We start from the raw sequence: 26,793 nt of genomic DNA, 5'->3' as shown, positions 1-26,793 counted from the left end.
TTCGAAGTCCATTCAAACTTCAAATAAGTAATAATGCTTAAACGCATCTATAAACCAAAGCCCCCCCCCAAAAGTGTATGTTTTTCCAACCTCAACAAAAAACCAAAGACGAATTATGGACTATTAGAATCTAAACTCAGGAGATGTGATCACTGGAGGTCATGATCAGGCAGTGCTGGAGTTGCAATCATGTACAATTGTCTTTTTTTTTTTTTAACTCACAAAAAGATGGGCTGTCTAAAACCCATGTACCTCCTCAAGCTGAGAGACCTTCAACCCAGGGCTACTTAGCCCCTATTTCCCTTAGGATTTTTCTTTTAAAAAGCCCATTCCTTTTCATACTGAATCCAGCAGCAAATAAAATGTCTTGAGTGTATAGTTGTGGGGGCCCTGGATGGGGAGACAGAAAAAAAAAATGGAAAACAAGATGTTGGTTTCAAACTGTGAGTTAATGAATAATTACAATGAATACTTTATTAAGATATTTCTGAACTCTGAAGGAAAAAAATGGTGAAATATCTCTGATCCAAGGCAAAGAAAACTAAGGCAGGAGTGTACAAAACAGAAGTCCATATGAGCAAAGTATTTTTAATTAACCCAAAAGGTAAACCAGTAACCTGTATTGCTGAATCAAATCCACTCTTAAACTCAGTTTACTAGAAGAGACCCCAGGGAGATGAGTCAGGGGAGAAAGTGGCGGTGCAGGAGCAAATCCCTTCATTTGGAACAAAGTGGAGATCCTCCCAGCTGAACTAGGACTGACAATGCCTTGATTGGCCAGCATGACCTTGACAATCCATGAGGGTTAGAACAGGGGAACAGCAACTTCACAATGCTTGTGTTCTTGCCCTTTACGTGAGTCATTGCTTTTAAGCAGCAAGGTGAGGAGTACTTCTGGGTCCCAGCATGTCTATGAAAGTCACTGGCCACCAGCAGTCGCAGCTGTTCGAGAGAGGGAGAGAGAGAGAGAAAAGATGAAGAAGCAAGTGACAATTTAGCTTTCATTGTGCTTAATGTTCTCAAAGAGGTGATCTGAAACCTGTATCTTCCAAATGTGCCCCACATTGCCATAATATTTAGCATTTTTATATTCAAAATATTTCTATATTTCTTATTTTTCAGGAGAGGGAAAGTGAACGTTCTTCTCTTTTTATAATACTTATTAAGTACTGCTTATGTAAATAATATAAAAATGTATCCTGTTTAAATTTTTCCAGTCAAAGAATTCCTTATCGGCCAGTGGGAATTCAGTAGGTATTTACTGGATGACTGTTATGTATAAAGTTCTGTAATAACTTCTGAGGAAACAACTATGAATAAGATAGTATCTGCTTTTACAATAGTTGTATATATTTTTAAGTACAAATTATAGGAAAATATCAAATAAATAGCATGCAATAGGATTATATCATTACTTAAAACAATAAGCTTTAACTAGAATTCAGATCTTAGAAGTCAAAACTTTTCACTCACTATTCTAAACACTAAATCGATCATGTTAAGTTATAGTCATAATCTAGAGCAAATACAAGAGCAGTGTGGATATATGTGACGTATCTGCTTCTAACTATGAGATGCCCAAGGGGCTCACTTCGGCTTTAAGGACACACATAAACTGAGAGTGAAGGGATGGAAAGAGATATTCCATGAAAATGGAAACCAGAAACAGGTGTAGCTACATTTATTTCAGACAAAATACATGTTAAGCCAAAAACGGTAACAAGAGACACAGAAGGTCATTATGTAATGACTAAAGAAGGCACAAATAAATGGAGAGATAGTTCATGTTAATGGGTTAGAAGAATTAATACTGTGAAAATGTCCATACCACCCAAAGCAATCTACAGATTCAATGCAATCCTTATCAAAATTCCAACGGCATTTTCAAAGAAATAGAAAAAAACAATCCTTATATTGGATGGAACCACAAAAATATCCTAAATAGCCAAAGCAATCTTGAGAGAGAACAAAGCTGGAGACCTCACACATCCTGATCTCAAACTCTACTGCAAAGCTATAGTAATTAAACAGTATGGTGTTGGCATCAAAACAGAAAGTAAGATCACTGGAACAGAAGAGAGAAATGAGAAATAAATACATGCATATATGGCCAATTAGTTTTTGACAAGGTACTAAGGTTACACCATGAAGAACAGATATTCTCTTTAATAAATAGTGCTGGGAAAACTGGATATCCACATGCAAAAGAATGAAGCTGAACCCTATCTTACAACATACACAAAAATCACCACAAAACGTAAGACCTTAAACCATAAAAGCCCTAGAAGAAAATCTAGGGAAAAATCTACTTGCCCTCGGTCTTGGCAATGATTTTTGTATTTGACACCAAAAACAAAAGCAGCAAAAGCAAAAGTAAACATTAAGCTAAAAAGCTTCTGCACAGCAGAGGAAATCATCAATAAAATGAACAGGCAACCTATGGGATGGGAGAAAATATCTGCAATTTGATAAGGGGTTAATATCCAATATAGACAAGGAAATGATACAACTCAACAACATAAAAACCAAATAACCTAGTTTGAACATGAGCAAAGGACCTGAACAGACATTTATTCAAAGAAGACATACAAATGGTCACTATTTGTACATGAAAAGATGCTCGACATCACTATCAGGGAAGTGCAAACCAAACCACAATGAGATAGCAACTCACACCATTAGGATGTCTATTATCACAAAGGCAACAGACAACCAATGGTGGCGAGGATGTGGAGAAAAGGGAACATTGTGCACTGTTGGTGGGAATGTAAACTGATACAGCCAATATGGAAAACAGTATGAAAGTTCCTCGAGAAATTAAAACTAGAACTATCATATGATCCAGCATCCTACTTCTGGATATATATCCAAGGGAAAGGAAATCACTAATTTGTATTCCCATCCTCACTGCAGCATGGGAGGATGGAAACAACGTAAGAGTCCATCTATGAAGAAATGGATAAAGAAAATGTGATATACGTATAATATCATCATAATATAATAATATAATGATATTCAGCCTTATAAAAAAAAAAGAAAACCCTGCCATTTACAACAATGTGGCTAAACCTGCCTTTGAAGGCATTATTCGAAGTAAAATAAGTTAGACAGAGGAAGACAAACACTGCACAGTATCACTTATATGTGGAATCTGAAAACAAAAAAAGAAAAAAAAGTCAAAACTCCTGAAAACAGAGAGTAGCATGGTGGTACCCAGGAGCTTGGGGGTGGGGGAAATAGGGAGAGGTTGGTAAAAGGGTACAAATTTTCAGTCATAGGATGAATAAGGTCCGAGACTGTAATGTATAACACAGTGAACTACTGTTGACAATACCGTATTATATAATTGAAATTGGCTAAGCGGGTAGAACTTAAGTCCTTTCAACAAAAAGAAAAAGATAAATATGTGAGCTGATGGACGTGTTAATGAATTCAGTGGTGGGAGTCCTTTCATAATGGATATGCATATCAGCACGCACATTGTACACTTAAAATATATTACAATTTTACTTGTCGAAGCTGAAAAAATTTAAATGCAATTCAAGAAACAAGTAGATTAGTGATGAAAAAAAATCTAAGTCAAGTGTAATACAAGAACATAGCACTGGAAATTTGCTGCATCCATTCCTATTGGCATTAAGGTCAGCCAACATGGAAGGAGTAGTGTTGAAAGAACCACACAGAAATGGGGCTCAGCCCTGCTCACTTCTAAACTTGGGATAAAACTTGGCCTGTAGCCATCCATATACCACTCTCCTATTCATCTGTGTGGGCTAATGAATTTATTTATTGTTTTTTCCTACTTAAACCAATTTGGGTTGAGTTTTATTACTTACAAGGCGGGGGTGCGGGGAGAGCCCTAGTAATACTAAGAGTTTTAAAGTTAAGAATGAGGGGAAAGTTTGAAAAAATTTTCCTTAAACTTCTTGGGCATCACTTTTCCATGTGGAAAACAGAGCACGTCAGGGATTTTGGCAAATTGGGGTATGCCTTACTGGAATGTTTTTAAAATTAAGGAGGTTACCAAAAAAGAGAGATTAATGACTTAGAAAAGGCTCCAGGAGATCAACAGTGGTGAGTTCAGAAGAGCCTAATGGTATCTTCCCAGTGTGTCCATCTATATATAAAAATGGTCCCAATGAGCAGGAGAGACTCTGCATTTGTGTCTGCTATTTGTTTTTTTTTTTCAAGATTTTATTTATTTTTTTGAGAGAGAGAAAGAGAGCATGAGTGGGTGGGGGAGAGCAGAGGGAGAAGCAGACCTGGGCCTTGATCCCAGGACCCTGAGATCATGACCTAGGCAGAAGGCAGACACTCAACCAACTGAACCACCCAGGTGCCCCTTGTGTCAGCTATTTGTATATGACCATATGGATGTCTTCATCTTCTGTCAATTGCAAAGTCACCTTCCTATTACTACTGCCAAGTTTACATTTCTGGATTTTTCTTTCTCTTGCCTTTCCCCCACTGGAAACCAACCAAGCCTTCTGGATACAATGCCTGAGAGGGTCTCAAAAAGTGAATAGTAAAAATTGTGGAATGACTCGCTTAGGGCAATAATGCCACACCACATCAAATGCCCCATTTGGAGAGAGAGAAAAGAAAAAGAAGGAAGAGCATTTTTTTGTAGGGGAAAAAACTGTCATCATAAACATTTCTCCAACCTGCTCGGGCAGCCGCCATTTTCTTGTTGCGTATTTTGTTCTCCAAAGCTTGCTACATAATACAAAAAGGAGAAAAGAACATGAGGTTTACTGGTATTTCCTATTACTTGCCATTAATGAAGGTAATATGTTAATGAAATAAATTATATCCTACCTGTTTCATCTTCTTTTTTAGATCCAGATTTGCTGCCTTCTGGCCCTTTGCAGTAGCATTGAGATAATAAATGGTCAAGCTACATTTTAAAAAATAATAAGATTTATGGTGTTTTTTAGTTGAAGATTCTTCTTAAATTTACATTCACTAAATCATAGAATGTTGGCACTGGAGTGGACTTTAAGATATTTTCTTTTCTTTCTTTCTTTTTTTTTTTTTAGGATTGAAGTACACAGAGGTCAAGGAGTACATTCAGGAAAGGTTACTAGGGGTGTACCTGGGAAGATGGGACCCAAGGGGGTCCTCTTCCACAGCCCCGCATTCTATCTACCATACCTCACTGCCTAACTGTAGCTCCTTCTTGGAAATGTACTAACATCAGTTGAAATCATAATTAAAAGTAACATTTCAAATTGACATAAATCTACTGAAGCATAAGGAATGTGTAGAATAAAAAATTGACCTGCTTTAAATTTCCCCCTTTGGCTTTTACAGCAAAGAATATAATTCTCATAGTCATAGTTCACTAACATGGATTTTTTTCCATAGGGTGTATTTCTCCCTTCCTCAAAAAGAAAATGTTTTATAAAGGAATATTCTTGGCTTTTAGTTGACATTTACATTTCTAGAAAGAGCGAATTCCAGCCAAACATTTGTGTAAAAATAAATATGTTCATCTTCACTTAAAGCAAAAACAAACAAACAAAATGCAGTAAAAAAAAAAAGGTAACTGGCATTGCTCTTTGTTGCAAATAACTGGATACTAAACACATTTCTTCTACTCCCCAACCATGCCAGATTATATCCTTTATGAGCCATCTGGTGCTAGCAACACAATTATTGATATGGTTTAGCCGGGTTTGTTTATCTCTTATACGAGTGATGGGAGTTTGAAATTACATACATGAAAGCATTTGGTATGCTATTTGGCATGAAGTAGGTGCTCACTAAATTGTGTGTGTGTGTGTGTGTGTGTGTGTGTGTGTGTATTATAAGGATATTCTTAGAAAAGTGCCTGGATTTGGAGGATAAACTCAAAGACCTCACAAGTCACTCGCAGTCCTGGAATTCTCTAGTCTCCAAAGGAATGAACCTGGCTACAGAGAACAAACCTGAATTCTACTCAGTTACCCAAAAACCACCCAAGCTGATTTAATATGATCCACTGGGGAAATTCAAAAGGCTTATAACATGTAACATTCTCTAATTAAAGGTAATAGAGAGCCAAGCCAATTGCATGAGCCCCATAAACTGGAAGATGAGATCTCGGGATTTGAAAAATCAAATCAGTAATAAACTGAAATGGGTTTTAAATCAGAACCTCAGAACTATAATCAGCCTTGCAGGACATCTATTTGACCTCATATTCTGCCAGCTTTTCTCTACACAGTCTGTGCCAAGGGCTGGCAAACTATAGTCTCCAGGGTAGAAATGACTCCCAGCCTGTTTTGCATGGCCCATGAACTAAGAATGGTTTTTACCTTTTTAAATGGTCATGTAAGTACTTATATAATATTCTCAATTTTGCCTTTTGACCCACACAACCTAATATATCTACGATTTGGCCCTTTAAGAAAAAATGTGCCAACCGTGGGTATAAACCACCCCTGCCAAGTGGCTTCTAGCCCTTCTGTATCTTCCCACTCATCCCAAACTCAGTGTTTGGTGCTTCAGAGGCTTAGGGGGAATAAGAGTCGGGAAATAAGACATGGGGTTTGAATTTACTTATTAGCCGCTTGATTTGGGGCAGATCTTCCAGGCGATATCAATAATGTGATTAATGAGGCCAACCTTTTCAGGTTATTGTGGAAATTAAATGATTAATGTATGGGTGGTGCCTGGGACACAGGCAATGTTAGCTCTCCAGACAGCTTATTAAATCTTTAATTGGTGGCATTAAAACAATGTTGCGCCTTTGCTTAAAAATAAAATAAATAAAAAAATCTGTCTCTCAGTAAGTTAAGACTATAGTTATAAAATCTGACATTAAGTTTTGTTGGGTTTTATTTTTTTAATATAAGATCTCATTGATACCGGAGGAACAAGATGGCAGAGGAGTAGGAGACCTAAATTTCGTTTGGTCCCAGGAACTCAGCTAGATAGGGATCAAACCATTCTGAACACCTACGAACTAAAAAGGAGATCAAAGAAAAGAATAGCAGCAACTCTCTGAACAGAAAAGCAACCACTTTCTGGAAGGTCTCTTCTGATTTGTTTAGTGTATATTTTTCTGGGGTCGTTCTTACTCTGTTAGCTTTTGTTCTCTCATTCATCTATTCTCCTCTGGACAAAATGACAAGATGGAAAAAAATCACCTCGAAAAAAAGAACAAGAGTCAGGACTGACTGCCAGGGACCTAATCAATATGGACATCAGTAAGATGTCAGAACTAGAGTTCAGAATGATGATTATAAAGATACTAGGTGGGCTTGAAAAAAGCATGGAAGATATTAGAGAAACCCTTTCTGGAGAAATAAAAGAACTAAAGTCTAACCAAGTTGAAATCAAAACGGCTATTAATGAGGTGCAATAAAAAATGGAGGCTCTAACTGCTAAGATAAATGAGGCAGAAGAGAGAATTAGTGATATGGAAGACCAAATGATGGAAAATAAAGAAGCTGAGAAAAAGAGAGATAAACAACTGCTGTATCATGAGGGCAGAATTTGAGAGATAAGTGATACCATAAGATGAAACAATATTAGAATAATTGGGATCCCAGAAGAAGAAGAAAGAGAGAGAGGGGCAGGGAGATATATTGGAGCAAATTATAGCAGAGAACTTCCCTAATTTGAGGAAAGAAACAAGCATCAAAATCCAGGAGGCACAGAGAACACCCCTCAAAATCAATAAAAATAGGTAAACACCCTGACAGCTAATAGTAAAAGTTACAAGTCTCAGAGACAAAGAGAAAATCCTGAACGCAGCTCGGGACAAGAGATCTGTAACCTACAATGGTAGAAACATTAAATTGGCAACAGACCTATCCACAGAGACCCAGCAGGCCAGAAAGGACTGGCATGATATATTCAGAGCACTAAAGGAGAAAAATATGCAGCCAAGAATACTATATCCAACTAGAATGTCACTGAAAATAGGAGAGATAAAAAGCTTCTAGGACAAACAAAAACTAAAGGAATTTGCAAACATGAAACTAGTCCTACAAGAAATATTGAAAGAGGTCCTCTAAGCAAAGAGAGAGCCTAAAAGTAACATAGACCAGAAAGGAACAGAGACAATATACAGTAACAGTCATCTTACAGGCAATACAATGGCACTAAATTCATCTTTCAATAGTTACCCTGAAGGTAAATGGGATAATTGACCCAATCAAAAGACACAGGCTATCAGACTGGATAAAAAAAACAAGACCCATTGATATACTGTCTGCAAGAGACTTGTTTTAGACCCAAAGACACCTCCAGATTTAAAGTGAGGCGGTGGAAAACCATTTACCATACTAATGGACACCAAAAGAAAGCTGGGGTGGCAATCCTTATATCAGACAAATTAGATTTTAAACCAAAGACTATAATAAGAGATGAGGAAGGACACTATATCCTACTTAAAGGGTCTATCCAACAAGAAGATCTAACAATTGTAAGTATCTATGCCCCTAACATGGGAGCAGCCAATTATATAAGCCAATTAATAACAAAAGCAAAGAAACACATCAACAACAACACAATAATAGTAGGGGACTTTAACCGCCCCTCACTGAAATGGACAGCTCATCTAAGCAAAAGATCAACTTTAAATGACACACTGGACCAAATGGACCTCACAGATATTAACAGAACATTCCACCCCAAAGCAACAGAATACACATTCTTCTCTAGTGCCCATGGAACATTCTCCAGAATAGATCACATCCTAGGTCACAAATCAGGTCTCAACTGGTACCAAAAGACTGGAATCATTCCCTACAGCTTTTTGGACCACAATGCTTCGAAACTAGAACTCAATCACAAGAGGAAAGTCGGAAAGAACTCAAATACATAGAGGCTAAAGAGCATCCTACTAAAGAATGAATGGGTCAACCAGGAAATTAAAGAAGAATTTAAAAAATTCATGGAAACAAATGACAATGAAAAATCTTTGGGATACAGCAAAGGCTGTCCTAAGATGAAAGTATATAGCAATACAAGCCTTTCTCAAGAAACAAGAAAGTTCTCAAATACACAACCTAACCCTACACCTAAAGGAGCTGGAGAAAGGACAGCAAATAAAGCCTAAACGCAGCAGGAGAAGAGAAATAATAAAGATCAGAGCAGAAATCAATGAAATAGAAACCAAAAGAACAGTAGAACAGATCAACGAAACTAAGATCTGGTTCTCTGAAAGAATTAATAAGATTGATAAACCCCTGGCCAGACTTATGAAAAAGGAAAGAGAAATGACCCAAATAAATAAAATCATGAATGAAAGAGGAGAGATCACAACCAACAGCAAAGAAATACAAACAATTATAAGAACATATTATGAGCAACTCTATGCCAGCAAATGAGATAATCTGGAAGAAATGGATGCATTCCTAGACATGTATACTACCAAAACTGAACCAGGAAGAAATAGAAAACCTGAACAGACCTATAACCACTAAGGAAATTGAAGCAGTCATCAAAAATCTCCCAACAAACAAGAGCCCACAGCCATATGGCTTCCTAGGGGAATTCCAGCAAACATTTAAAGAAAAATTAATACCAATCTTCTGAAACTGTTCCAAAAAATAGAAATGGAAGGAAAACTTCCAAACTCGTTTTATGAGGCCACCATTATCTTGATCCCAAAACCAAAGACCCCATCAAAAAGGAGAATTACAGACCAGGATCCCTGATGAACATGGATGCAAAAATTCTCACCAAAATACTAGCCAATAGGATCCAAGAGTACATTAAACGGATTATTCACCACAACCAAGTGGGATTTATCCCTGGGCTGCAAGGATGGTTCAACATCTGAAAATCAATCAACATGATACAATACATTAATAAAAGAAAGAACAAGAATCATATCCTCTCAATAGATGCAGAAAAAGCGTTTGACAAAGTACAGCATCCTTTCTTGATCAAAACTCTTCAGAGTATAGGGATAGAGGGTACATACCTCAAGATCATAAAAGCCATCTATGGAAAACCCACAATGAATATCATTCTCAATCGGGAAAAACTGAGAACTTTCCCCCTACGGTCAGGAATGCAGCAGAGATGTCCACTATCACCACTGCTATTCAACATAGTATTAGAAGTCCTAGCCTCAGCAATCAGACAACAAAAAGAAATAAAAGGCATCCTAATCGGCAAAGAAGTCAAACTCTCACTCTTTGCAGATGAGATGATACTTTATGTGGAAAACCCAAAAGACTCCACCCCAAAACTGCTAGAACTCATACAGGAATTCAGTAAAGTGGCAGGATATAGAATCAATGCACAGAAATCAATGCCATTCCTATACACCAACAACAAAACAGAAGAAAGAGAAATTAAGGAGTCGATCCCATTTACAATTGCACCCAAAACCGTAAGATACCTAGGAATAAATCTAACCAAAGAGGCAAAGAATCTGTACTCAGAAAACTATAAAATACTCCTGAAAGAAATTCAGGAAGACACAAAGAAATGGAAAAACGCTCCATCCTCATGGATTGGAAGAACAAATATTGTGAAGATGTCAATGCTACCTAGAGCAATCTACACATTCAATGCAATCCCCATCAAAATACCATCCACTTTTTTCAAAGAAATGGAACAAATAATCCTAAAATTTGCATGGAACCAGAGAAGACTCCGAATAGCCAGAGGAATGTTGAAAAAGAAAAGCAAAGCTGGTGGCATCACAATTCCAGACTTCAAGCTCTATTACAAAGCTGTCATCATCAAGACAATATGGTACTGGCACAAAAACAGACACACAGATCAATGGGACATAATAGAGAGCCCAGAAATAGACCCTCAACTCTATGGTCAACTAATCTTCGACAAAGCAGGAAGGAATGTCCAATGGAAAAAAGACAGTCTCTTCAACGAATGGTGTTGGGAAAATTGGACAGTCACATGCAGAATGAAACTGGACCATTTTCTTACACCACACACAAAAATAGACTCCAAATGGTTGAAAGACCTCAATGTGAGACAGGAGTCCATCAGCATCCTAAAGGAGAACACAGGCAGCAACCTCTTCGACCTCAGCCGCAGTAACTTCTTAGAAACATCGCCAAAGGCAAGGGAAGCAAGGACAAAAATGAATTATTGGGACTTCATCAAGATAAAAACTTTTGCACAGCAAAAGAAACACTCAACAAGACCAAAAGATAACTGACAGAATGGGAGTAGATATTTGCAAATGACATATCAGATAAAGGGCTAGTATCCAAAATCTATAAGGGACTTATCAAATTCAACACCCAAAGAACAAATAATCCAATCAAGAAATGGGCAGAAGACATGAACAGACATTTTTCCAAAGAAGACATCCAAATGGCCAACAGGCACATGAAAAAGTGCTCAACATCGCTCGGCATCAGGGAAATCCAAATCAAAACCTCAATGAGATACCACCTCACACCAGTGAGAATGGCTAAAATTAACAAGTCAGGAAAGGACAGATGTTGGCGGGGATGTGGAGAAAGGGGAACCCTCCTACACTGTTGGTGGGAATGCAAGCTGGTGCAACCACCCTGGAAAACAGTGTGGAGGTCCTCAAACAGTTGAAAATAGAGCTACCATATGATCCAGCAATTGCACTACTGGGTATTTACCCCAAAGATAGAAATGTAGGGATCCGAAGGGGTATGTGCACCCCGATGTTTATAGCAGCAATGTCCACAATAGCAAAACTATGGAAAGAGCCAAGATATCCATCGACAGATGAATGCATAAAGAAGATGTGGTGTGTGTGTCTGTATATATATATATATATATATATATATATATATATATATAACGGAATATTATGCAGTCATCAAAAGGAATGAAATATTGCCATTTGCAATGACGTGGATGGAACTGGAGGGTATTATGCTGAGCGAAATAAGTCAATCAGAGAAAGACATGTATCATATGACCTCACTGATATGAGGAATTCTTAATCTCAGGAAACAAATTGAGCGTTTCTGGAGTGGTGGGGTCGGGAGGGACGAGGTGGCTGGGTGATAGACATTGGGGAGGGTATGTGCTATGGTGAGCGCTGTGAATTGTGTAAGTCTGTTGAATCACAGATCTGTACCTCTGAAACAATACATTATAAGTTAAAAAAAAAAAAAGAAGAAGATAGTAGGAAGGGAAAAACGAAGGGGGGGGGAATTGGAGGGGGAGATGAACCATGAGAGACTATGGACTCTGAGAAACAAACTGAGGGTTCTAGATGGGGGGGGAGGGGGGGAGGGGTTAGCCCAGTGATGGGTATTAAGGAGGGCACGTACTGAATGGAGCACTGGGTGTTAGATGCAAACAATGAATCATGGAACACTACATCAAAAACTAATGATGTAATGTATGGTGATTAACATAACATAATAAAATTTTTTTAAAAATCTCATTGGTACCACTAAATGGCTTTGACTTTTAAAAACCGTATAATACTTAACATGGTCCCAGAAGCCACTGTATCATGAAAACTTGGAAAAGAAAAATCACTTCAAGGGCCATCTGGTGAAATAGGCTGCATTTAGCAGGTCATTTTCCAACACATAGGGCCTCGCTATGAGATTCGGAATGTCACCCCCCGATCAAGGTTCTCTAATATATAAAAGTAATCTGCTTTACTCTTTAATTATCCCTGTGGGCTTATTAGCTCGCCCTCAGAAAAGGTGTCACGTGTAAAGAGGTTGGATTTATTGTCAACCTACTATCACCATTTTGTTATACTATACTCTTTCTAACCTAGGGAAAATGCTAACAACTTGGCCCAGAACCCAGTTCCTGTACTTCAAATCACTGGGATTTCTTTCCAGGAGATTTCCTAGTTTTACCTTTTATAAAACAAATCCCACCCTTTGCATCAGCTTTGTTTCTAAAGTGTTTCTGAGGGTGGTTTCATAGTTGCCCTCCTTGACTGAGAGACAGCAGTGGCGGTTCCAGACTTTCTATTTTGGAGGGCCTCAGGGGTTGAAAGGAAGGTCTAGGGCATTTTTTTTTAAGCTCTTTGAAAGCAAGCATATATTTTTCCTCAGAATGTAACTTTATCTGTTCAAAAGTCAGAAGCCAGTGAAAGTTACATAGGAACAAAAGTCTCCTCCCAAGTTCTCCTTTGGATCTCACCTCTAACGTTTGAAGGGCTAGACTAAGTGACCTTTCCAAGACCCCTCTGGTCCTCTGATTCTATTACCATGGACACACACTTATTGATAGCCTTTCAGGAACAAGGACATGATAATTTTTAAGACCGCTTAAACCCTTAGCCCTAGAATATAGCTGATAGGGCCCCCAGAGGGATTATTAACTTAGAGGCTCATCATTTCTATGTGTTCCCAGCCATCTGCTTTATGGAACAAGAGGCGGGGGCCAGGACATGGCGGGAAGCTCAATGTGCTGATTAGATTTAGCATTTAGCGTTTATGTTTCCCTTGCTTTAGCTGTTTACTGATAATTATTTTGGTTACTTGGGAACAAATCTTATAATCCTAGGCAGGCAAAGACAGATGCAAATGGCTATGAATTACATCCAATAGGATCAGAATATGGCTCATGAATTTCAGCCTCTTACCACCATGTAATCAGCCCTGAATTGGGTGAGGTTACAGCACAACCCTTAGAGAGCGTGAGAAAGTAAAAAAAAAAAAAAAGCTGGAACTTAAAGGGAGCCAGGCTTTCTTCATTACAAAGGCCCTTTCTATGAGCGGGGAAGCACATACACCATAATCAAAATGATAGCGATGACCAGTCCAGGGTTAGAAAGCTGTCTCAAGATCTTTGCCATCCAGCTTGGGAAATCATGCTCCAGCGTTTCTCCAATGACTTCGAACATCCTATTTTTACCACTGAAAAAAAAAGGGCGGGGTGGGGAAAAGAAATTTATTTACAACCTACGTAAAAACCACGATTATAGCAAGAAAACAAGGAATCTTTCTCAAACACCACCTAAGTGCTCTTTCAGGTTGGGAACCTAAGGTTTAGCCACAACTCCTGGCAGTTTGACCTCTTATTGTCAACGTGGGGGTGAGGTATGAGAAATGCTATCCCAACACGAACACACAGTGGAGCAGTTAGGAATTTAACCACAGCCTTAGGAAAAGACTTTTTAAAGCTGTATTTCTAAGATTTTGCTTGAAATATATTTTATAAATAGCTCATAAGTCTACGCCTCAGCCAGCTGTCCTTGTTGGGGAACACTCCCTTTGGGCTGAATAAATAGTGCTCTCAATTGTTTAATTGGCCTTAGAAATGAGCATAAGGAATAGCTTAATGGAATAAAGTCCACAAATAATCCCATATCTCTCCCATGCAATAGCTGCTATCTCATTTTCCACAGACTTCTTTCATCAGAGTTATTAATAGGTAACCACACTGAATGAGGAGGCCTTTCTGCATTTCTTGTTGACAGGCCCTAAATGACTGCTGGCTCAGTCCCACTGCTAGGAAAAGAAAATGCAAAAAGAAGGAAAATAAGCCTAAAAAGCCAAAGTCCTTAATGGGTTCGTTCTCAGCCCGTTAAGGTAAGAATCAGCTTTTATAAGCTAGAAAAATGAGAGCAGGAAGTCTGTCTTATCTTCATACGTAATATTCAGAATTATAAAGTAATACCCATCATGTCAAGCTATTTTTTCTATATATGCATATTGATTCTACTATGAAAAGTGGTAATTCTCAGAAAAGAAGATTAGTTTACTTATCACCAAGTGGTATGTATCATCAGAATAAAGGTTGGTATAACACTTAGTATAATAGTCTGGTTTCACTTTTGTTTTTTGATTTTATACATTCTCACCTACTAAATAAACATGAGCCTCAAGTTCCAGATGAGCTCTTTTTTTTTTTTTTTTTTTGCTCCTGATCTAACTAATAATATCTTTCAAAAGACTGAGAGTAACCCCAAGTATCTAGTCAAGAGTTAGTTGCTGGACTGCCGAGGTATAAGTTTTGCTTCACAAATTACAAATCTGCACCCAGCAAAACCTGTATTAAGGGGGAATGTAGCTTGCAGATCATTCAAGATTATATCGAATTATTCCCCTAAGATTTCTTTGTCCTCATCTATTCTAATTGGCCAGGCTTTTCTCCTAGACATGGGGGATACAGCCAGAGTGAGAAGGTAGGCAAGGATGAGAGAAGGTAAGACCATCCACTCTCCCTTCTCCAGGTTGGGCTGAGACTGATGCCTGCATTTAGAATGAGGGGACTGGAATTTTACAAAATGCTCTCTACTCACAAAGGTCTTCTCTGCATCCAACCTGTCCCAAATTCAAAGCCATTAGCATCTCTGGGGATTCTCTCCTTTCCTGGTCTGGTGTCTTACCAGGAGTCCAGCTCTCTTACATCTGTACAAACTAAAGAAGCATCTACTGATCCCCAGAAATCCTTTTTTTTCTGACAGTTTAGCCCAAGTGTGCCACTTCCCAATATTCCCAGAAGTCCTTACCAGTCTGCTGTGGTTCCACAGTCAAATGAAATGATACTGCACCTAAGTTCCTGTGGGCAGAGCTCCATCCACCCTGGATTAGAATAGTCTATGAGCAGACCTCCAGTGGACTGGGAGCTTCCCAGGACCAGAATCAGTGTCCAGTTTACTCCTACATCTCCTCTAATGCTTAGTGCATAAACAGTCATTATTCATTCATTACTTAAAATTACTGGCCAACACTACTGTGTTTAGACTCACAGAGATGAAAATATTCTATCCCCAACCTCGAGAAGCCAGCTACACTTTAAAAAAAAAAAAAGCACATAAAGTATAATAGCAAATAAATAATATAATAGCAGCATCACAAAACAAAACATTGTTGTAAAACAAAAATATAAATATAAAAGTGTCACAATTTAATGTAAATGTGCACTTATTGTACGATCTTGGTTATTTTAAAAAGCTGCATAAAATGAAAACCAGAATACAAAATGCCAAAATGTTGAGAGTTGTTATTTAAGATCTTTGGGGTTATGAGTAGTGTTTATTTTCATGTAGAAATGTTTCTATAATTTCAAGGTTTTCTAGGATAAACACATAATACCTTTGCGGTAAGATGAAAATACATAAAAATATAATTACCATGGTGCTAACAGGGAGAGAATGTGAGAACCTAGAGAATTATAAATTGTTCAGAATTATTAGTGAGGGGTCGGAGGAGAAACATCATGTCAGTCAATGTGGTGGAACAATTAGAAAATTTTCTTCATCTGGACACCAAATAAATAGTTTTTAAATGGTTGAACTGTTTAAGGTAAATCCACTTAATAGCCTATTGGAATAATTTTCTGGAAAATTCACCCTCCCTAGCCAGGTCTTAGGAAACCAGAGCGAGCTAGAACACCTTATCAAATTACTTTACAGAATGGGTCTTCTAAGGTATGGAAGCCACCTTACCTGAAAACATACCTGTACCTGGGAGTGATTAGCCATCACTGTGCCACCCATTAACCTACTTCAAATGCATGTTTGCTGCCCACCCAGGTGCCACATAGGGTCAGACTAGACAGGCTGAGCAAACCACCCCAAACTCTGGGTCCCTAAGAAGGCCAAGCCATGAGGCTCCTATTAATACATGCTTTCTCAGCTCATTTCTAGGGCAGAGCAACCCTTTCAAGCTTTTAAGTCCAAACAAAAAAACGAAGCATACATTTTTTTGCTCCAAAATGAGGAAACTGACATGAGAAATAGACTCTTTAAATAAGATAGAGATACCCCTTTCCCAACATGCTACTGAAAATATGTATATTTTCTTGATCTCAAAATAGTGATATATATGCAGGAATTCTGCCTAAGTTTGCCAATTGGGAAACACTTGGTCAAAATCCGTATGTCTCAGATACAGACTAATTTTTTTTCATTAAATTCTTAGTAACTGTGTGTGATATAAAGAGAGGCAAGGGACTTAGGTTCAAAAGGCTAAAATTGCGTGGTCATGGTACATGTCTAGCTCAATAATATTTTTCAGAGGAATGCACAGGTGTAACCATCGTCCAGCTCCATGTGCACACTGTGGGGATTCCCTTCCTTTGATACATTTTTCTGGGAAAGATCGACTTGCAACTAGAAAGTTAAAAGCGCCTCTAAAACTCAACCTGGATATTCACTTGTGTGGGTAATTTGCAATCAACTAAAGTCTTTGAACGGCTTATCTGGTGAACTCCCTGCCCTGAGATTCATTAGAGATTTATTAAGACCAAGCTCTTCTTCAAGACTGCAATTTCCTATTTAGTCTCCAGATGTCACTGTCTGCATTATTTATTTTAGCCCACAGTGTGGGGGGTGGTGAGAGATCAGGATTTGTCAACATTAGCTTCCTGAATATGACAAAAACTCCAGTGGTTTCTGCCCTATCAGCTGGCTTAACATTTTCTTTCTTTTTTTTTTTCCAGTAAAGCAATAATAACTCAGACTATTATTAGAGTACAAATGCATCTTTTATACTTTGTGAGCAATGAAACTTTTGACTTTAATTTAATAACTTGCATCTGACAGCATGACGAGGAAATTATATGTGGCCATTATCAGCTCATGCTTGTATTCACGTGGCTTTTCATGTTCACATTTCTTTCACTTGGAAAGGAGAAATAAGTCAAATGCATGCTGACCAATGACTCAACAGGCAGATATTCTTGGGGGAGACTTGTGGTAGATTCTTTTTTCTTTCTCTTTCTTTCTTTCACTCTTTCTTCTTCTTCTTTTTTTTTTTTTTTTTTTTAGAGAGAGAGGAGGGCAGAGGGAGAGAGAGAGAAAGAATCTAAAGCAGGCTCCACACCCAGTGCAGAGCCTGAAGCACGCAGGGCTCTATTTCACGACCCTGAAATCGCGACCTGAGCCAAATTCAAGAATCAGACACTTAACCAACTGAGCCACCCAGGTGCCCCATGGCAGATTCATTTCTAAGGCCCTATTAAGGGAATGAAATCTCAATTCCCCAGATCCTGGGGATTTTGCTTTCTTGCTAAGTGTCACAGACAGAACTTGGTCATAGAGAACTGGAGAAAAGTACATTTCAGCTTGGATCACAGAGACTTCTTAACTCTTTATTACTGACTTGAGCGATTTTTCCTTGTTATTTTGGGAGACTACACATGCTGAACATCATCCTCAGTTGTTTTACTAGCATGTAGCATTGTGGATTATAAAATGTGTGACCTACTTTATATTCATAATTGTCTAATAATGATCCCATTTCTACGTAGGTCGTGGAATAATCTACTTTTAATTAATTATTTTCTATTGGGCATAACATGGCAATTGCTTCTGATTTCTGGACGTGGGGCCTAGCATCAGGAAAACTTTCACACCCCCATTAGCATAATCAAACCTTGCTCTTTGCTACCTCTTATGGCTGAAATTTATGGTCCATATTTTACCCAGGTAGAGCCCGGGCACACTCAAATCATTTTCCCTTTTATGATTCCCAAATAAGAAAATCGATGGAACTTCCCTAAGAAGCTCCATGTTACCTAATGAGACTGAATGCCCAAAGAACCACATTTCTACAGACCAAAACGCCATTGTTTGGGAGGGGGACCCACAAAACTCATAGGAGTGACTATTCCTATCTCCACGCCTGGAAGAAAATGACACCCAGGTGGAAGTTCAAAGGCCAGAACCTGAAGGGGCCACAATCAAAAGATGGCGGGAGCGATACAATCATGTACAGGACGGGCATGGTGGACAAGAACAGGATGAGCAGAAGCATGCCCAGGTAGAAGTTATTCGATCTGGAAGCTTTGAAGACCCTGGCCTCAGGAACGTTGCAACACATCACGGCCCAGCACTGGAAGTACATGGAGGTGTGGAGTCGAAGGATATTGATTCCTGGGAGGCTGGGGGCGAAGAAGGAGCCCATCCTGGAAAGAAAAACAGGGTTCTGCTCAATTCCAGTCTTCTCTCCATAACTAAGTCACACAGCACCTGCTGATTTCACATCATGCTTGTTTGCTAAAGGCAGAAAATGGAGGGCCACTTTCAATCCACAAACGCTTTTTTATAAATAAACTTGACTGGCCAATTTCCATCTTCTGTGCACATTTTATCATCTCCCCCATTATCCAGGAATTGCCTACGTGATTCGCTCATAGCAATTATGCTGTTCACTAACTGTATCTGCTCTCATTAATAAATTTAAACTACACTGGAGAAAACAATGTATCACACGTATTAACTTCTCTCTTCTACTTCTCAGATAAACTTGAATCCCCTAATACTCAAATCATTGATTAATAAATCTGGAAATTTAACTTCTTTTTAATAAGTGCCCCTGAAAGCACTCATTCTATTCAAATAAACTGCACATCTGGATTAATTACTTTTCTCATAGCTAATTAATTTTTGCTTAATGGAAGAGAAAAAATTAAAATAAGCTTATCTTTTTTCTGATGCTATTCTTTATTAGCTATGTAGCTATTAAGGTGTTTCTGAGCTGATGTATTTATGCCCAATAGTAGTGTTTTCTCAATAGTCTATAAGAAGCTTTATGTGTTTGAGATGAAAATTCAACACATACATTTAATTTAATTTAATTTAATCTGTTTACTTGCTTACTTCAGCTTGTCCTAGAAATTCACTGCTTTGCACATCTGATTTTTAAAAACTCTTTAAATGCCACTTTTAAACAGGAAGCACTTAGGTGAGGTCACTTTTACTTGCTAGCTTAGTTGGTTATTTCAACAAAATAAATTTCAATTTTCTTTGATGAGAAAATCCATTAACATCATAAAACCATATTAATAGCAATGTATTGGTCCAAAGCCAAAAAGAGGATACATGTGTACTTATTTTAGAAGCATAAGCACAGTCTTATCTTTTAAACTGTCCCAGCTGTAATAAAACCCTCAGCACTTCTAGTTAGGGTCAGCATTTTATACTTCCTGAGTATGTAGAGTAGCTATTTTAACTAATCCAACGCAAATTTGGTATAATATGGGGTGGGGAGGCAGCAAGGGTGAGTTAGATGAAGAAATTAGTTTCTGCTATTTCCATAACTAAAATTATGCAAGCCAGCAATAAAGGATTTCATTTAAAAGTGGAATCATGCCAAAATTTAGATCATCTTGTTGGTAGGATTTCACGCAACAGATCTGAATGATATTTTAACATATTGAATGGACCAGAGACTCTGAAGGAAGCTAAATGATTTTTTTTTTAATGGCATGAACTTCAGGTGATGATCTAGCCACATAGGTTCATCAACTGTAACACATGTACCACTGTGATTTGGGAAGCCAATAGTAGGGGAGGCTGTGCATGTCGGGGCATGCGGATATATGGGAACACTCTGTACTCTCCACTCAGTTTTTCTGTGAACCCAACACTGCTCTAAAATAGACATTTTATGAATTAAAAAAAAAGTAAGATGATAGACTTTGGAACAACACGTGGTATCTTTGTTACAGGATAGCAAGAGAGATCCCGGAGCCTCAAGAACGTGAGCAAGTGAGCGAGTGACAGGCCCAGGTTAGGGGCCAGAACTACACAGCGCTATACTACATTCTCAAATGCCAATATTAGTAATGTGAGATGCTTGTGAATCGTTATACTTGCTCATTTCTAAAGGTCAGGCTTGGCCATGTGATTTGTTTTGGCCAACGAAATGGTCATTAAAATGAGGTGTCTTGCTACTGGATGGAGACGTTAAAAGCCCCGTATGGATTCTATTCTCATCTCTCTGCTACCTTGACCGGTGATGTTCCAGATGGACCCTATTTTGCAAGTCTAGGAATCCACGGTGAGAGTAACTTGCAAGAGCAGAGCCCTCTACCAACCCACACTGGGCATGTAGAGAAAACAAGAAGTAAATGTTTCCCTTTGGAAGCCACTAAGACTTGGGGGTTCTGGTCAACTGCTGCACAAGCTAGTTTATCCTCAGACACAATTCTGTACATCATTTAAGACCTAGTCTTGCCTAAAGCCACATATATTTTTACCTCTATGTATACCTGCATCATTCATCTGTATTCATATACGTGTATACATGTATGTATTGCCTCTATAAATACATTTCAGATTTTCAAAATAAATATTGAACAAATGGCTCAAGAAACCATAACCTAGAAAAACAGATCCCAGCACACTGATATCTGCACCTTAATGCTCATCCTGTCTTAGCTCATGACTCACTAATCAGCTCGGCTCACTAAGTCCCTTCCCCAAACTTGAGCCCGTCATCTGTCAGTTAAAGATCATTGTAATACCTTAGCCTTATAAAGTGCTTTTCTTCCAAGAAGATCAAAGCAAATGAAAGCTTCTTTTATTGAGCTCTCCTTATTACTCCAGCGACATGGTACATGTCAGGTAAATTATTCACATTTGATCAACCAAGAAAATGAGGTAGCAGACGGTGACAACCCTAACGAAAGGGTATACAAAGAGACAGTGTTGGAACAACGTCCAAACCCATCTTCTCTCTCACCATGTTCTCTGCTGCCTCTATACCCTGCTACGAGAGAGATGGGATGGGCCTTCATCATTTTAAAATACGATCGAAAAACCTATGCTGTCCATTTTTTTTAAAGATTTTATTTATTTATTTGAGAGAGAGAGAATGAGAGACTGAGAGCACGAGAAGGAAGAGGGTCAGAGGGAGAAGCAGACTCCCTGCTGAGCAGGGAGCCCGATGTGGGACTTGATCCTGGGACTCCAGGATCATGACCTGAGCCGAAGGCAGTCGCTTAACCAACTGAGCCACCCAGCGCCCCAATGCTGTCCATTTTTCAATTAAGCGTGTCATATAAAGGTTTACTGGTCATTTCACCCACTTCATGACAAAATGGATTTTACCTATAAAGTTTCACTTTAACAGCATCATTGTAAATAACCTCCATCCTCCATTAATTAGAAACCCCTAAAGCAATAAATGAATGTCTCCAGTCACAAACCAATGGAATTGAGTGCAAACTTCCCATACTCTTGTGTTTCTGTATGGCGCAATTCAAGCATCGGTTCCTCATGCCTTGTAAAATAGTAGCTTACCAGGTGTGAGTACCCTGTGGCAGGGGAGCCCTACTGCACTTAGAATACACACTCCCCACACCTCGCCCACCACACCGCACCCCCATTCTTCACTAGCTTCCTGGGAGTTTGGAAAAGACCATCTGTACCAAGGGTGGACCCGAAGGTCAAAATAATAGTTCTTCTGCTTCTGAAACTCTGGTAAGTGTATGGTTATCTCTGTACACTCAAAAAAAAAAAAAAAAAAACACCATCACTTTCTAATGTCTTCTTCAGACTAACAAGAAGCAAGACTTGACCAGTATCTATAGGATGAACACCTAGAAAGGGACAGTGCAGTGACAGTGGAGAGATCTCGATAATGGGTCCACCTATGAGAGAACGGGGGAAGATCTGGAGATACTTAAGAATCTCAACACGAGCAATAGTGGACCAAAGAGCTGCAAAATTCTAAGTGAAACCCATCAGGACAGCCATTACAACAGCTTTTCCGATCATGAAAATGAATTTCTAGGCCAATCTGTTGTCTGAGCTAGGAAAGAACAAGACACAGACCCACAGCAGATGTCAGCACAAACAACAGTCACCAGGCCTGAGGGATTTGTGGCATGCTGTAAGGGCCAGGGAGTTTTAAAACTGATACAAGGTGATGGTTTCTCATTGTTCCACATGCCATGTTAGCCATTTTCTGCTGTGACCACAGAATCCCCTCTAGAAAAGGAAAGATCCAGAACTCATAGAAGCTGCTCCCTTTACTCTCTCTGCTGGTGGTCCTAGATGGGGCCACCCTTACTTTCCTCCCACTTGGAGAATGAAAGATGCAGTCTTTAATGACTCTCTGGACACATGAGCCATAACTTGCAAAATTTAGAAAGTGAGAGGGCAGGAATTAAATTTTTAAACATACGTGATAATGGAGAAGATCATCTTTTTAGAGCCTTTCCTTCATATGTGTTGACCTAGGGAGGCACAGGAATTTGACAGGCCCCATTGCAGGACGATGGGGCCCTTGGCTATGGTCTTTATATTACTGAAGCAAGATAATTTTAACATTTGCAGAGAGGTCCAGTCTTGCAACGGTTTAATAATTCAATCCAGCTATGATTGAAGGATTTAAGTAATATATGAAGCTTGTGCAAAACTTGTATAGTTACTGGTCCTTGTACATAGGACAATGGTGTGGTCAGTGGCACAGTGCAATATTAAGCATGTGTTGGTAGGATAAAGAGGCTCAATTGTAACTGCTTGTGGGTTGGGTGTTCTTAGTTAAGACTGACAGATTTCCAAGACCACATGGTTCCCAGATGAATCACATGCTGTGATTCAATTTTTAAACTCCAAACCAGTTCTACTGTATCCGCTCGCCTTAACCTGTCAAGGTTGACAGTGAGAATGCTTTCATTTAATAAAAGATATGACAGCCCTTTGTACATCAAAAGACATAATTCTGATGTGCAAATGGCCTGTGAAACAAGTTACAAAATAAAGAGCGTATTTTTAGCTTGACCTTCCTAAAACATGTGTTTCATCTCTATGAACTACTGGATTTGGTAAAATATTATTTTTAAAAGTAGCAACGAGTTGTCTTCTAAATATACTCAATAATGACAAAATAAAATCAGTTTCTCAGAGGGGCCTTACATTAATTTGTTTCATACGTAACATGCGGTTATGGGATCATTAATGTTTCACTGTTAGACCCTGGCGTCAGAGGATATAAAAGTATAAAAAGCCTTCAAATAATCTACAAAGTAGAAATAGACTCCCAGTATTTGATAAAGGAATTCTCTGCAAAACAGGCAGATGCCTTTGAGAACCAAAAGTTAAGATATGAAAAAATATATATATAATATATATATACTGTATTATATAGTGTATATTATATGTAAAATATATATTCTATATATTCCAAGACATATATATACATATATATACAATATATAGTATATATACTATAATATATAGTATACTATATATTATATAGCATACGTATTATATATATATACACATATATATTAGCTTTTCCTAGCAATCCACTTTGCAAAGGCAATTGTTGAGTTAGCCCCAGGTTGTGGACTTCTCAGACACCAGGCTACAGTGCTTTATGCCATAACAATCTTTGAGGCTTTTCTACAAGTGATACACTGTCCAACAGCTGACCTACCAGATCATGCCTTGGTTGAAGATCAGAGCGAGGACATTGCCGCTGATATCAAATTCAGTGTATGAGGGCTATGGAAGACACAGATATTCACTGGATTAGCATATCAACTGGTGAAAATTGAAAGCCAAGTGTTTCAACTTTCTGCATAGGTATGGCTAGGCTCTCAACTGCTTCCTTGCAGCAACAATAGCAGAGTAATCGATATAATAAATAATTAGCGGTAAATAAAACAATAAAGCATGCTTTCTAACAGAGCAAGGCTCATTTTCTAAAGCAGTTATTCAATGTTGTGAAAATGTGGACCAGCAGGTTCTCTTTACATGGCTGGGGAAAGAGAAAATTGGAGCAATATTTTAGAAAACTTTGACCGTATAGATTAAAAGCTTAAAAAAAAATCTCATTCTCTTTAACCCTGTAAGTCTACCTCTAGGAATTTGTTTTAACAAATTGATCTTAAATGTTGACAAATTTTAACAGAGATGAAACCACCAAAATGTCCAATATTGGTTAAGTAAACATAGTATATCCATACTGTAATATATATTGCACCTAATTACAATCACTGTTTGGAGAATATTTACATACACAGAGAAAACTATGACTTGATGTTAAACAACAAAAATATAAAATTAGACAGTCATTATTTTTATCTATGGAATATGAAATGACGCATAAGGAAAAGACTTCAAAATGACCAACAAAATTAATAGGTGTTATAAATAGGCGATGGAATATGACTTTTGTTTTCTTCCTTACGTTTGCATATTTTAAAATATTTTTCAAAAAAATGTGAATTTCTTTTACAATAAAATAAATATAGAGAAATACAGTACAAGTTTGAGAAGTTATTCAACTCAATATCCAGTGTTTATCTCCTAGGTAATACCATCCCGCTTAGGGCAGCAACACGAGCCTGTCTTTTTTGGGCAGAGGGGCACCGGTGGGCATCTGTCCCAGGGTGGCCTGTCCAAAGGCTTCCTTGTGACACATCGGGCAGCCTGGAAGGAAAGTTTCTATCAGTGGGAGTAATGCTACTTAGCAACCACAATGGAACTGGCTCCTGTTTAAATTGAGATAGACAACAATCAGTCAGGAAACTGACTAACTGGTAGGTCACAAGAGAAAAGAAGAAAAGCAAAATATGTGGACGAAGAGCATCAAGACCATGAAAGAGGGACCAAAAAAGGGGCAGGTCCCTCATCCCGTCCCAGATCCTGGCATCTGCAGGTGTGGCTTCACACCATATGGGTCCTTGTAATTACTCCCTCCTCAACACACCCACACAAACACAATGAGGCTGATCTGAGAGTGTCACCGTTCTCAAACCCAAGACCCCTCCCCCCCCAAAAAAAAAATATGTGTAAGAAGATGGAACAGTTCTCTGGTTTGGAACCCCGATAAAACCTTCACAGCTTTTGGACTCTTTACCTCAAGAGTTCTTGAAGTCAGGCCTCAATGTCATCATTTTCCCAAAAGATAGCAGTACTCTGGGGAAGGATAAGGGTCATGTGCCCTGTAACAGATTCAGGGCATGAGCAGCAAGAATGGTTCAATAACAAGATAAAATGATGAGATGATACATAATGAAAGAATACATAGCCCTGTTATATTAAGCAGGACAAAGATGACCTAGATGATATACGTTGTGTTTTGCTGGTTTTCCAATGATCTAGAAGCCTAACATTCACAGGATGCGAAGAGGTACGGTTGGCAGTTTTTGTTCTAAAATCACCAACGAAAGCAATGTGTGCCTCGTGGAGAAAAGTAAACTGCTTCTAATCTCTAGAAACGTTAATTTGGAGTCTTTCTCCCGCCACGGGAGAGCTTTGCTGTGGACCACCTCTTCTCTTCCCCTGAAGCCTTGTGAGCTCACAGAACACATATGACAAATGCTCAGCTGGGTGGCCTGTACCATCTGTGGTCTTGGAACAGCTTGTCTCTGTGTCAGATCAAGAGTCAAACCTTCATCTTTGGCCTCTTTAGAATGGTGCCATGATTTAACCCACCAATCTATGTGAAATTAAAAAAAAATTCAACCTTTTAGAAGTATATTTTCTTTACCCTCACAAACATATAAGCTTCTTAAAAGCCATTTGAGATATTTTTATAACTAGGTGACTAGAAAAACACCAAAGACACACTGGGAACCCTTGTTCTCATATTGTGTTTGCAGCAGGGGCAGCCGAAGGAAAATAATTTTTTAAAAAGATTTTATTTATTTATTTGAGAAAGAGCACACATGAGCACAGGTGGGGGGAGGCAGAGGGAGAGAGGGAGAGAGGGAGAGGAAGAAGCCGACTCCCCACTGAGCAGGGAGCCCAATGCAGGACTCAATCCCAGGACCCCGGGATCATACCCTGAGCTGAAGGCAGACGCTCAACCAACTGAGCCACATAGGCGCCCCAGGAATATAATTTTTGATCCACAAATGGACCCAATGCAGAAAATGGGTATAGGGTATCCCTAGTGTACCAAACAGGTTTTTGGTCCAGACACTTGTCAGGGATTCACACCTGAGTACTGGACTTTGCCTTGCCATGTTCTGGTTGGGTGAGCTGGGCCAGTTGCTTATCTTGTCACAGATAAACTGAGGAAATGAACTAGGTCAGTGGTTGTCACACTATGGTCCATGAGCCAAATCTGGACTGCCACCTGTTTTTATAAATAAAGATTTGTTAGAATACAGCTGCATTCATTTGTTTAGGTAGTCTCTGTGGCTGTTTGGCACTAAAACAGG

The 26,793-nt window shown here is 38.7% G+C and overlaps 1 protein-coding gene across 1 annotated transcript in view; it reads right to left on the bottom strand.

Moving 5' to 3' along the window:
* Positions 1 to 427: 427 nt before the first annotated feature.
* The window catches only part of TMC1 (transmembrane channel like 1), a 146,324-nt gene continuing 119,958 nt past the window's right edge, over positions 428 to 26,793 (bottom strand). Inside the window, exons 15-20 of the mRNA XM_088019128.1 lie at positions 24,057 to 24,124; positions 18,553 to 18,792; positions 13,668 to 13,793; positions 4,819 to 4,897; positions 4,665 to 4,716; positions 428 to 942 (exon numbers count right to left, since the gene is read on the bottom strand). Of these exons, the coding sequence (XP_087875254.1) occupies positions 920 to 942; positions 4,665 to 4,716; positions 4,819 to 4,897; positions 13,668 to 13,793; positions 18,553 to 18,792; positions 24,057 to 24,124 (588 nt within the window). The 3' untranslated portion in view covers positions 428 to 919. The remainder of the gene's footprint in view (positions 943 to 4,664; positions 4,717 to 4,818; positions 4,898 to 13,667; positions 13,794 to 18,552; positions 18,793 to 24,056; positions 24,125 to 26,793) is intronic.

The sequence above is a fragment of the Eumetopias jubatus genome, unplaced genomic scaffold (genome assembly GCF_037043125.1).
Source record: "Eumetopias jubatus isolate StellerSeaLion01/CBP00866 unplaced genomic scaffold, mEumJub1_p1.0 scaffold_15, whole genome shotgun sequence".
Classification (NCBI taxonomy): domain Eukaryota; kingdom Metazoa; phylum Chordata; class Mammalia; order Carnivora; family Otariidae; genus Eumetopias; species Eumetopias jubatus.
This window is presented reverse-complemented; position numbering and strand designations above follow the sequence as displayed.